Genomic DNA, 12,628 nt, shown 5'->3' on the forward strand with positions numbered 1-12,628 from the left:
CAGAGCTGTACATGTCAGTGTGTGGTTACAGACAGAACCTCACCCAGAGAGCTGTACATGTCAGTGTGTGGTTAGACAGACATAACCTCACCCAGAGAGCTGTACATGTCAGTGTATGGTTAGACAGAGAGAACCTCACCCAGAGAGCTGTACATGTCAGTGTGTGATTAGACAGAGAGAACCTCACCCAGAGAGCTGTACATGTCAGTGTGTGGTTAGACAGGCATAACCTCACCAACAGAGCTGTACATGTCAGTGTGTGGTTAGACAGACATAACCTCACCCACAGAGCTGTACATGTCAGTGTGTGGTTAGACAGACATAACCTCACCAACAGAGCTGTACATGTCAGTGTGTGGTTAGACAGACATAACCTCACCCACAGAGCTGTACATTTCAGTTTGGTGTGTGGTTAGACAATAGAATCTCACACAGAGAGCTGTGCATGTCAGTGTGTGGTAAGAAAGACATAACCTCACCCAGAGAGTTGTACATGTCAGTGTGTGGTTAGACAGACAAAACCTCACCCAGAGAGCTGTACATGTCAGTGTGTGGTTAGACAGAGAGAACCTCACCCACAGAGCTGTACATGTCAGTGTGCGGTTAGACAGACAGATCCTCACCCAGAGAGCTGTACATGTCAGTGTTTGATTAGACAGACAGAACCTCACCCAGAGAGCTATGCATGTCAGTGTGTGGTTAGACAGGCAGAACCTCACCCAGAGAGCTGTACATGTCAGTGTGTGGTTAGACAGACATAAGCTCACCCACAGAGCTGTACACGTCAGTGTGTGATTAGACAGGCAGAACCTCACCCAGAGAGCTGTACATGTCAGTGTGTGGTTAGACAGACAGAACCTCACCTAGAGAGCTGTACATGTCAGTGTGTGGTTAGACAGACAGAACCTCACCCAGAGAGCTGTACATGTCAGTGTGTGGTTAGACAGACAGAACCTCACCCAGAGAGCTGTACATGTCAGTGTGTGGTTACAGACAGACATAACCTCACCCACAGAGCTCTACATGTCAGTGTGTGGTTAGACAGACATAACCTCACCCAGAGAGCTGTGCATGTCAGTGTGTGGTTACAGACAGAACCTCACCCAGAGAGCTGTACATGTCAGTGTGTGGTTACAGACATAACCTCACCCACAGAGCTGTACATGTCAGTGTGTGGTTACAGACAGAACCTCACCCAGAGAGCTGTACATGTCAGTGTGTGGTTAGACAGACATAACCTCACCCAGAGAGCTGTACATGTCAGTGTATGGTTAGACAGAGAGAACCTCACCCAGAGAGCTGTACATGTCAGTGTGTGATTAGACAGAGAGAACCTCACCCAGAGAGCTGTACATGTCAGTGTGTGGTTAGACAGGCATAACCTCACCAACAGAGCTGTACATGTCAGTGTGTGGTTAGACAGACATAACCTCACCCACAGAGCTGTACATGTCAGTGTGTGGTTAGACAGACATAACCTCACCAACAGAGCTGTACATGTCAGTGTGTGGTTAGACAGACATAACCTCACCCACAGAGCTGTACATGTCAGTGTGTGGTTAGACAGACATAACCTCACCAACAGAGCTGTACATGTCAGTGTGTGGTTAGACAGACATAACCTCACCCAGAGAGCTGTACATGTCAGTGTGTGATTAGACAGACAGAACCTCACCCACAGAGCAGTACATGTCAGTGTGTGGTTACAGACAGAACCTCATCCAGAGAGCTGTACATGTCAGTGTGTGGTTAGACAGACAGAACCTCACCCAGAGAGCTGTACATGTCAGTGTGTGGTTACAGACATAACCTCACCCAGAGAGCTGTACATGTCAGTGTGTGGTTACAGACATAACCTCACCCAGAGAGCTGTACATGTCAGTGTGTGGTTAGACAGACAGAACCTCACCCAGAGAGCTGTACATGTCAGTGTGTGGTTACAGACATAACCTCACCCAGAGAGCTGTACATGTCAGTGTGTGGTTAGACAGACTGAACCTCACCTAGAGAGCTGTACATGTCAGTGTGTGGTTACAGACAGAACCTCACCCAGAGAGCTGTACATGTCAGTGTGTGGTTAGACAGACAGAACCTCACCCAGAGAGCTGTACATGTCAGTGTGTGGTTAGACAGGCAGAACCTCACCCAGAGAGCTGTACATGTCAGTGTATGGTTAGACAGACATAACCTCACCCACAGAGCTGTACACGTCAGTGTGTGGTTAGACAGACAGAACCTCACCCAGAGAGCTGTACATGTCAGTGTGTGGTTACAGACAGAACCTCACCCACAGAGCCGTACATGTCAGTGTGTGGTTAGACAGACATAACCTCACCCACAGAGCTGTACATGTCAGTGTGTGGTTAGACAGACAGAACCTCACCCAGAGAGCTGTAGATGTCAGTGTGTGGTTAGACAGACAGAACCTCACCCACAGAGCTGTACATGTCAGAGTGTGGTTAGACAGACATAACATCACCCAGAGAGCTGTACATGTCAGTGTGTGGTTACAGACAGAATCTCACCCAGAGAGCTGTACATGTCAGTGTGTGTTTAGACAGACAGAACCTCACCCAGAGAGCTGTACATGTCAGTGTGTGGTTAGACAGACATAACCTCACCCAGAGAGCTGTACATGTCAGTGTGTGGTTAGACAGACATAACCTCACCCAGAGAGCTGTACATGTCAGTGTGTGGTTAGACAGACATAACCTCACCCAGAGAGCTGTACATGTCAGTGTGTGGTTAGACAGACAACCTCACCCAGAGAGCTGTACATGTCAGTGTGTGGTTACACAGACATAACCTCACCCAGAGAGCTGTACACGTCAGTGTTTGGTTAGACAGACAGAACCTCACCCACAGAGCTGTACATGTCAGTGTGTGGTTAGACAGACAGAACCTCACCCAGAGAGCTGTACATGTCAGTGTGTGGTTAGACAGACAGAACCTCACCCAGAGAGCTGTACATGTCAATGTGTGGTTAGACAGACAGAACCTCACCCAGAGAGCTGTACATGTCAGTGTGTGGTTAGACAGCCAGAACCTCACCCAGAGAGCTGTACATGTCAGTGTGTGGTTAGACAGACAAATCCTTAGAATAGATCATATAGATATAATAGAATGCCATTCCAGTTCTGGGACAGCTGAAGTTGTACATAATATGTTTATTCTCCTTGTTCTACAATACCTGGGTTTGTAGTCTACACACAACTTATTTTCATTTGCTAGGTAAAGTGTAGGCATGTCTTTAAGCTAATCAATATGACAGCCTACTGTCCTTACAGCAGAAAATGTGTTATTCATTTATTTGTCCAAAAATGGATTTCGCAACTGTTCGTATAAAATAGTCTAAAAAATGGATTTAGCATCTGTTCAGCTAAAATAGTGTAAAAATCTTTAATCAATGACAATATGATTTAATTTGATCAGTTAGTAGTGACATTTCCATTTGACCCCAACAGCAGTTTGAACACACAGCCTCTGCATTAGGGGTATGATGATCTTTCTGCTGTGCCACAAAGTCTGTCCCATTCACAGAGGTCCTCTGTTCTCATTACCTATAATACATATCTGCATTTAGCAAAAGAGCCATCTGCACTTCTATTTTAGTTATCAGTTGATCTGACTATTTTCTCAACATGGATTTAATTGACTTATTTCAGCAATTTGAAGGTTTTCTGAATAGCTGTCTACTGTTTGTTGGGGATATTATTCTGTTTAAATGTTACTCTCTATCACTATGATAAATATAATCGTTTTTCTTGAGTGTATTATATAAAGCTAAGATTTTCCACATGTGAAATCATGTGTTTTTCCTGTAAGGGACCCCCTCTCCCCTAACTCGGGCCCAAATTGCGGATTTTTCTTTAAATCATTCAAAATGATCCATATGAAAGATTAGTGTCACGCCCTGGCCTTATTATTCTTTGTTTTCTTTATTATTTTAGTTAGGTCAGGGTGTGACATGGGGAATGTTTATGTTTTGTTGGTTTTGGGTGTTTATTTGGTAAAGGGGTTATGGGTTGTAGTGTATGGTTTTGTGTTGAGTGTAGATGTCTAGTATTGTCTATGGTGGTTAGTATTCTAGGAGAGTCTATGGTTACCCGAATGAGTTCCCAATTAGAGACAGCTGATTTCGGTTGTCTCTGATTGGGAGCCTTATTTAGGGTAGCCATAGGCTCTCATTAGTTGTGGGTATTTGTCTATGTGATACGTTTGTAGCCAGTGTGTGCACATCGTTATTTAGCTTCACGATCGTTTTCTTGTTTTGTTTATTTCGTAAGTGTGTTTGTTTCGTTTGCCTTCTTCTTAAATAAAAAGGAGATGGCTTATTTTCCTAAAGCTGCGTTTTGGTCCGTCAATCCTCCACACGATCGTGACAGAACTACTCACCATAGGACCAAGCGGCATGGAAGGCGGCAACAGGACCTACCTACACAGGATCTCTGGAGTTGGGAGGACGAATTGGAAGAAGATCCATGGGCACAGCCGGGAGAATATCGCCGTCCCAAAGCTGAGCTGGAGGCAGCGAAAGCAGAGAGGAGGCGATATGAGGAGGCAGCACGGAGACAAGGCTGGAGACCCGTGAGTACACCCCAAAAATTTCTTGGGGGGGGCCTTAAAGGGAGGGTGGCGAAGTCAGGTAGGAAACCTGCGCCTACTCCCTGTACTTACCGTGGAGAGCGGGAGTACGGGCAGACACCGTGTTACGCAGTAGAGCGCATGGTGTCTCCTGTACGCGTGCATAGCCCGGTTCGGTACATTGCAGCTCCACGTATCGGCCGGGCTAGACTGAGCGTTGAGCCATATGTCATGAAGCCGGCCCAACGCATCTGGTCACCAGTGCGTCTCCTCGGTCCGGCGTACATGGCACCAGCCTTACGCATGGTGTCCCCGGTTCGCCTACATAGGCCGGTGCGGGTTATTCCACCTCCCCGCACTGGTCAGGCGACGGGGAGCATAGAACCAGGTAAGGTTGGGCAGGCTCGGCGTTCAAGGGAGCCAGTACGCCTGCACGGTCCGGTATTTCCGGCGCCACCTCCCCGCCCCAATCCAGTACCACCAGTGCCTCCTCCACGCACTAGCTATATGGTGCGTGTCTCCAGCCCTTTACCACCAGTGTCTAAACCACGCATCAAGCCTCCTGTGTGTCCCCAGAGTCCTGTGCGTCCTGTTGCTGCTCCCCGCACTAGCCCTGAGATGCGTGTCTCCAGCCCGGTGCCACCAGTCCCGGCACCACGCACCAGGCCTACAGTGCGCCTCAGCCGGCAGGAGTCTGCCGTCTGCACTGCAATGACTGAACTGCCCGTCTGCCAAGCGCCATCTGAGCCATCCGTCTCCCCAGCGCCATCTGAGCCATCCGTCTCCCCAGCGCCATCTGAGCCATCCGTCTGCCATGAGCCTGCAAAGCCGCCCGTCTGCCATGAGCCTGCAAAGCCGCCCGTCTGCCATGAGCCCACTGAGCCGTCCGCCAGACAGGAGCCGCTAGAGCCGCCAGCCAGACAGGAGCCGCTAGAGCCGCCAGCCAGACAGGAGCCGCTAGAGCCGCCAGCCAGACAGGAGCCGCTAGAGCCGCCAGCCAGACAGGAGCCGCTAGAGCCGCCAGCCAGACAGGATCTGCCAGAGCCGTCCGTCAGACAGGATCTGCCAGAGCCGCCAACCAGACAGGATCTGCCAGAGCCGCCAACCATACAGGAGCAGCCAGATCAGTCAGCCAGCCATGAGCAGCCAGATCAGTCAGCCAGCCATGAGCAGCCAGATCCGTCAGCTAGCCATGAGCAGCCAGATCCGTCAGCTAGCCATGAGCAGCCAGATCCGTCAGCTAGCCATGAGCAGCCAGATCCGTCAGCTAGCCATGAGCAGCCAGATCCGTCAGCTAGCCATGAGCAGCCAGATCCGTCAGCTAGCCATGAGCAGCCAGATCCGTCAGCTAGCCATGAGCAGCCAGATCCGTCAGCTAGCCATGAGCAGCCAGATCCGTCAGCTAGCCATGAGCAGCCAGATCCGTCAGCTAGCCATGAGCAGCCAGATCCGTCAGCTAGCCATGAGCAGCCAGATCCGTCAGCTAGCCATGAGCAGCCAGATCCGTCAGCTAGCCATGAGCAGCCAGATCCGTCAGCCAGCCATGAGCAGCCAGATCCGTCAGCCAGCCATGAGCAGCCAGATCCGTCAGCCAGCCATGAGCAGCCAGATCCGTCAGCCAGCCATGGGCCGTCCCTCAGTCCGGAGCTGCAGTCCCTCAGTCCGGAGCTGCAGTCCCTCAGTCCGGAGCTGCCCCTTACACTGGAGCTGCCCCTTACCCTGGAGCTGCCCCTTACCCTGGTGCTGCCCCTTACCCTGGTGCTGCCCCTTACCCTGGTGCTGCCCCTTACCCTGGTGCTGCCCCTTACCCTGGTACTGCCCCTTACCCTGGTACTGCCCCTGACCCTGGTACTGGTTCTTAGTCCGGAGCTGTCCCTTAGTCCGGAACTCCTCCTGAATGCAATGGGGTTAATGTGGAGGGGGGGTCGTTTGGAGGAAGCCTAGGAGGTGGTTAGGTACTGTGGTGACGTGGGGACTACGACCAGAGCCGGAGCCGCCACCGTGGAGGGGAGCCCACCCAGACCCTCCCCTAGACTGTGTATGGTGCGCCCGGAGTTCGCGCCTCAAGGGGGGGGTTATGTCACGCCCTGGCCTTATTATTCTTTGTTTTCTTTATTATTTTAGTTAGGTCAGGGTGTGACATGGGGAATGTTTATGTTTTGTTGGTTTTGGGTGTTTATTTGGTAAAGGGGTTATGGGTTGTAGTGTATGGTTTTGTGTTGAGTGTAGATGTCTAGTATTGTCTATGGTGGTTAGTATTCTAGGAGAGTCTATGGTTACCCGAATGAGTTCCCAATTAGAGACAGCTGATTTCGGTTGTCTCTGATTGGGAGCCTTATTTAGGGTAGCCATAGGCTCTCATTAGTTGTGGGTATTTGTCTATGTGATACGTTTGTAGCCAGTGTGTGCACATCGTTATTTAGCTTCACGATCGTTTTCTTGTTTTGTTTATTTCGTAAGTGTGTTTGTTTCGTTTGCCTTCTTCTTAAATAAAAAGGAGATGGCTTATTTTCCTAAAGCTGCGTTTTGGTCCGTCAATCCTCCACACGATCGTGACAATTAGTATACAATTTACTCTATCTACTAGTAACCCAAAACCTACACAGCATATTCTCCAGTGTTAAAAAAAGAAATGAACACTGGGTGTTAAATCAACACTTAAAGTGTTGAATCTGTCGACCCATATAGACAACAGAACAGTGTTTCATTAATATACCGCTTAGTGTAAAGCCTTGTTCAAATATTTCCCAGAGTGCCTTTCGAGTAAATTGTACAGTTACCATCTATGCCTGTTTAGTACAGAGACCTGGTTGTTGCATTTATCAATTTATGGTCCTATAAACTTCACCAAGTGAGATCGTAAGCAAATATGTTATCCTTAAAAAAAAATAACTCATACAGATCACTTTGAACCAATATCACACCCTTCATTATGCCATTTCCCAGCATGCTCTATTGCTTTGTTTCAATATCTGTTTGTGCATGTACTTTGATTCATTGGTTAATCATAGAGCTTAATAATTGGTAATGATTTAAATAGTCCCAAATAGATGGTTTGTAGATGTTTAGTACTGTAAGTGTTCAACTAATTGTCAATATTTCAACTAACTTTCCACCAACCCTAACCTTAACACTGCTATCTCTAACCCTAAAGCTAGCCATAACTGGAGCCAGCTGTTGTAACTCAGTTGCATTTGGTAGTTTAGTATCTGTAGATTAGACTATCCAAATAAAGTGTAACCTAATAAGGTTTATTCAGTTCAATTCATGTCCTTTGTGACCTCCATACTCTTGATAAAACATTTATATTTGAAGTGAAACAAATCTTATGAAAGACAGAATTATGAATTCAAAATAGTTTTTAATAAGGTCAGTACACCCTCATCTCAAAAATCTCCTGTCAGCAACGTTTTTCTTGGACTTCCCCTAAATGACACAGGATGAGAGTGGGCACTGACAGGGGCAGGTTTTGGAAGGGGAACTCGATGGTCTATATAAACACATGGGCGACATTCACTTGACATCTGTTGGCGTGACTCTTCCTCCAACTGCATCTCTACCTGAGCTTTTGAAGGTGAGTAGGAATTCTCTTCTCAATACTTTGTGGGTCTGTTTCCTGGACACAGATGAATCCTAGTTCTGGACAAAAAATATATGTCAAAGGAAATTCCCCGCTAGGCATGCTTTTGAGTCAAGGACTATGCTTAAACGCTGTCTAGGAAACTGGCGCTATTTTGTGACTGAAATGTGCTTGTAAATCTAATTTGCGACCAAAGATGTATGGCTGGATATGGATTTTTGTTATGTAGCTGGATCACTTGAACAACTTGATTGCATATTCTTGAAGGAGAGAAGTATCAATATTTGCCATTCACGATATTGACATGCTGTGTTCAAGCTCTCCATCATGGTTTCCTTGACAGTCTATTTTCTTTCAGAAGAGTAACACTTTACATAAAGTTTTATGTTACAAAGGATGTATAAAGGATTTATAAGGAGCTTATAAACTGTTAAGCCTTTTTTTAACGACCTAACAATGTTTAATAAATATAGCAAACAGTTAAGGCACATTTATTTATTTCCTGAATACTGAGCCTATACTGCTCTAGCTGGCAATAATAACATTATAATCACTGCAGTCATTAAGGCTGGATTGGAACGAAGACAGAACTTCACATACTGGTCTTCTTAAACCGATACTAACAGGAGTTTACGTGCACCTGCTTGCTAAAATAAACTTGATTGCAACGAAAAACCCATACGAATAAACCAGGGATTAAGCTGATTTTACGTTGATACCAGACAGCTGCAACTTTCCTTGTCTATGCTCTCTATTTCCGCCTCCAATGAAATATCAACCTATCAGGAGCATCGAAAACCGTAAGGCTGATGAATGTAAAATAGGTATATAGGAGTAATAGGACTATACTTTATACAATCGTTTCATCTTAAATGACAAAATAATACATGTGTTCCATTTGAAATAACTTTATTAGCCTACATTTTCATTTGATAAAAATGATAGATTATATAACTCATCACTATTACTTGATTTAGTTACACATTTCAAATGTTTAAAGTGCAGGCATATTTCCCCCTGATCTTAATAAGAAATGACTATACTTTTTAAAGACAAACTGTAATTAATGGATTAGATAACTTGGAAAGTACACGTGGGGTAAATTACCACAGTAAATTTACCATGGTAAATGAGGAAAAACATTATTTGAGTTGAATGGAACGATTGTCAAATAGATAAATCGCCCTTAGCCTGTTAAAAAAGTAGGATTCATTTGTTTTGATGATAGTACTCACCAGAGGACAAAATAGTCTTGAAAAATGTTGCCATTTTTGTGAGTTGCCAACAACACGCTCATCCAACACATCACTACTTTAATCAAAAATTATCAAAAATGTTCTCTCTAAATTATAGATCTAACTTCATTGGAATATATATAGAACTTAAAAAAAAAAAAAGTAAACAATTTGATCAATTTACCACAAAATAATTTTGTTGAAATATCTCAACATTTTTGTTGTTATTGAGCAAGAGCAGTTGCAGCCAGGGAAGGTGTTGAGTAAATAATATGGTGACATCTGACACCAAAATAATTTGGTGGTCTTAATGTAAATTACAGGGGGGGGGGGGGGGGTTACCCCAGGGGGATAGTTACCTCCTAGTACCTTATATTGTGATGTCCTCCCACTACAACTTGTGAAAGCTTGCAGTTTATTAGGCTACAGATGAAATAAAGGATGATCTTGCTGTTGTGTCCATAATAATCTCATCATGTAGGCTTTACCCGCACTGTATCTATAAACTGTTGACTAGAACACACGTGACAAGACCAGAGTGGTCATTTTTCATGACAAAACCAACAGTAGAGTTGAAAATGTGATACATGGGAATTCAACCCCTTAAGTCATTTTTATGTACACTACATCAGCATGCTAAGTCTTTTATCTGCAACAAGTCAATTTGATGGAAATACACCATGTTGGAAATTGCGCATATGGTTTTTATGCGGATTTTAGAATATTCCTATGAAAATCTGTCGCCAATTGGATGGAAACCGAGCTGTTGATAACTTCAAATCAGTGATGTATCATGTTAGCTCATGCATATTGATGTGGCTGTACCAGTGGTTTCAGATTATTGTCCATCCTGAAATATTTCAATGCATTTTGACGAATTCTTGTGTATATGTATATCGTTTTTTCCATGACTTATGCCATGTTGATATGATATCTAAATGTGAGAGTGACTAACAAAATCAACGGGGGCCCCCTGGAGGTCAGGTACTCTGGGCACAGCCCGGTCGGCAATATGGCCAGGATTACTACAAATGTACCTAGCAGTAGACTAATATACCAATCTAAAACATTTTGACTGACATGGGTTAATTGATGCACTACCAAGTTTTGAAATTGCACCTTGTGAATTCTGCTATTCTAACTCTCAACAGTAAAGTTCCTGTGAGTAAGCACTTCACTGTTAGTCTACACCTGTCGTTTACGAAGCAGGGGATGAATAAAATTAGATTTGATTTGTAGTTGAGAACCCGACTGAGTTCCGATTTGTTAATTTCGAAAACATTTTCCAGGTCCTGGGTGCGGCCCTGGTTGCAATATGTTATGCAATTATTATAGATACAAGCATTTTCTGCTTGTAAATACAGTACATATCTCCTTGACGACTTTTTAAAATCTTTTTTTGATCTACAGAACAGCGAAAACTGTTGACCCCTGCTTTCAACATGTCTTCCTCTGCACGTTGTTTCGGGACCAACTTCCTTGGGCGCCTGGAAAGCCCCATCTGTAGCTCCAACGCTGAGCAAGATGACCACAGTCTTCCCAAATTTGATCACTTTGGGGAGGCTGTGCCAATTCCCCATGGCCCCTCCAGTGACGGTACAAGATAAATAGAATACGTGTTGGAAGTATGTGTTTGTGTGTGCGTGCGTGTGTGCGAGTGTACGAGAGAGAAAAAGAGAGAGAACTAGTTCATTCTCTGTAATCAGTAAGTAATTCATCATTCACCAAAAAATGTGCATCACCATTTCTTACCCCAGTCCTTGGCCGTCTATCATAAATGAGATCAACACACATAACACAGCAAATTCTTCAGTGTTAAAAAAAGAGTAATTAACACTAAGAGTGTTAAATCAACACTGATACCAGAGTCTGTGGACCCATATAGACACCGAAAAGTGTTAAATTAAGAAACTGCTTAGTGTATAGTCTTATTCAAATATTTCCCAGAGTGCCTTGTCTTCCGAGTAAACTGTAGAGTTACCATCCATGACTGCATTTTTTATTTGTTTTATTTAACCTTTATTTAACTAGGCAAGTCAGTTAAGAACAAATTCTTATATACAATGACACCCTACCCCCACCCAACCCTAACCTGGACGACGCTGGGACAATTGTGCGCCGCCCTATGGGACTCCCAATCATGGCCAGTTGTGATTCAGCCTGGAATCAAACCAGGGTCTGTAGTGATACCTCTAGCACTGATATGCAGCACCACTCAGGAGGCAGATAGATGGTTGTTGCATTCATCCACCAAGTGAGATCCTAAGCAAATATTTTACGATTAATATATATATATATATAAGATTATACGATTATGTATTTCAAAAGGCTTTATTTTGAGGGCCTAGTTTTGTCCTAATACAGGGGCCTGAAACTCATAACCATGCACGTCATTATAATATTTCCCAGCATGCTCTATTGCAGGTAGACTTTTTTTATTGTTTTTTTCAGTATCTATGTTTGTGCATGATTGATTGATTAATTCATTCATCTTATGCTACTGAAATATAAATTACAAACATTTTCTAAAGTAATACAATATGTTACTTGGATTTATTGCACCCAATACTGAAATGGTTGTTCCAATTTAGTTGGTTTAGTTAGTCTTGTAAATATATCTTGACAATTCTTCAAGTCATTCTGAATACTAGTTGCAGATGATACACATTTGAAGAGTTGGTTAATCATGCACTGTCTGAATTCCAATAGGAATTACACATAACCTTGTAAATTAGCATAATGTGATTTTCATGTTTGATTTGGCCTGTAAACTAGTGATGTTATGTTTGATACTGGCGCTCTGGAGCATGCGTCGAAATTGCAAAACAGTTACCTTAGAAGCAGTTTGCCGATGCCTGTATCATTTTAGCAGAAAAATGTGACCAATGACGTCTGGAACTTTGTTTTGTCGAACAACCACCTGACATGGCTACAGTGAGCAGGTGCCACTAGCCTACACTGTGTTGATGAAAGAATCTAGTAATGAACGCATTTTCAACACAATTGGCTGGAAAGCCTCAATGCTTCAAGAAGCTTTGTTTCCCCATCACTACTGTAAACCATGAGTTTCAGATTTGGATTTGTTCCTAAAGGGGTACAAACACTTGTCACTGTAGTGGTACACTGTAAGGTCATCCTTTGTATCTTTAGTTATAAGTGCATTATTGTATCCCAGTTCATACCTCAGGCCACATCAGGTCTGCAAGTAGGGTTTCAACATTTGTTTTTG

The 12,628-nt window shown here is 44.3% G+C and overlaps 1 protein-coding gene across 1 annotated transcript in view; it reads left to right on the plus strand.

The window, feature by feature from the left end:
- Nucleotides 1–6,318: 6,318 nt before the first annotated feature.
- Nucleotides 6,319–12,628, plus strand: part of LOC129822806 (coagulation factor XIII A chain-like) — a 44,523-nt gene continuing 38,213 nt past the window's right edge. The window contains exons 1-2 of the mRNA XM_055881229.1: nt 6,319–8,158; nt 10,810–10,995. Of these exons, the coding sequence (XP_055737204.1) occupies nt 10,842–10,995 (154 nt within the window). The 5' untranslated portion in view covers nt 6,319–8,158; nt 10,810–10,841. The remainder of the gene's footprint in view (nt 8,159–10,809; nt 10,996–12,628) is intronic.

This window comes from Salvelinus fontinalis, chromosome 25 (assembly GCF_029448725.1).
Source record: "Salvelinus fontinalis isolate EN_2023a chromosome 25, ASM2944872v1, whole genome shotgun sequence".
NCBI lineage: Eukaryota > Metazoa > Chordata > Actinopteri > Salmoniformes > Salmonidae > Salvelinus > Salvelinus fontinalis.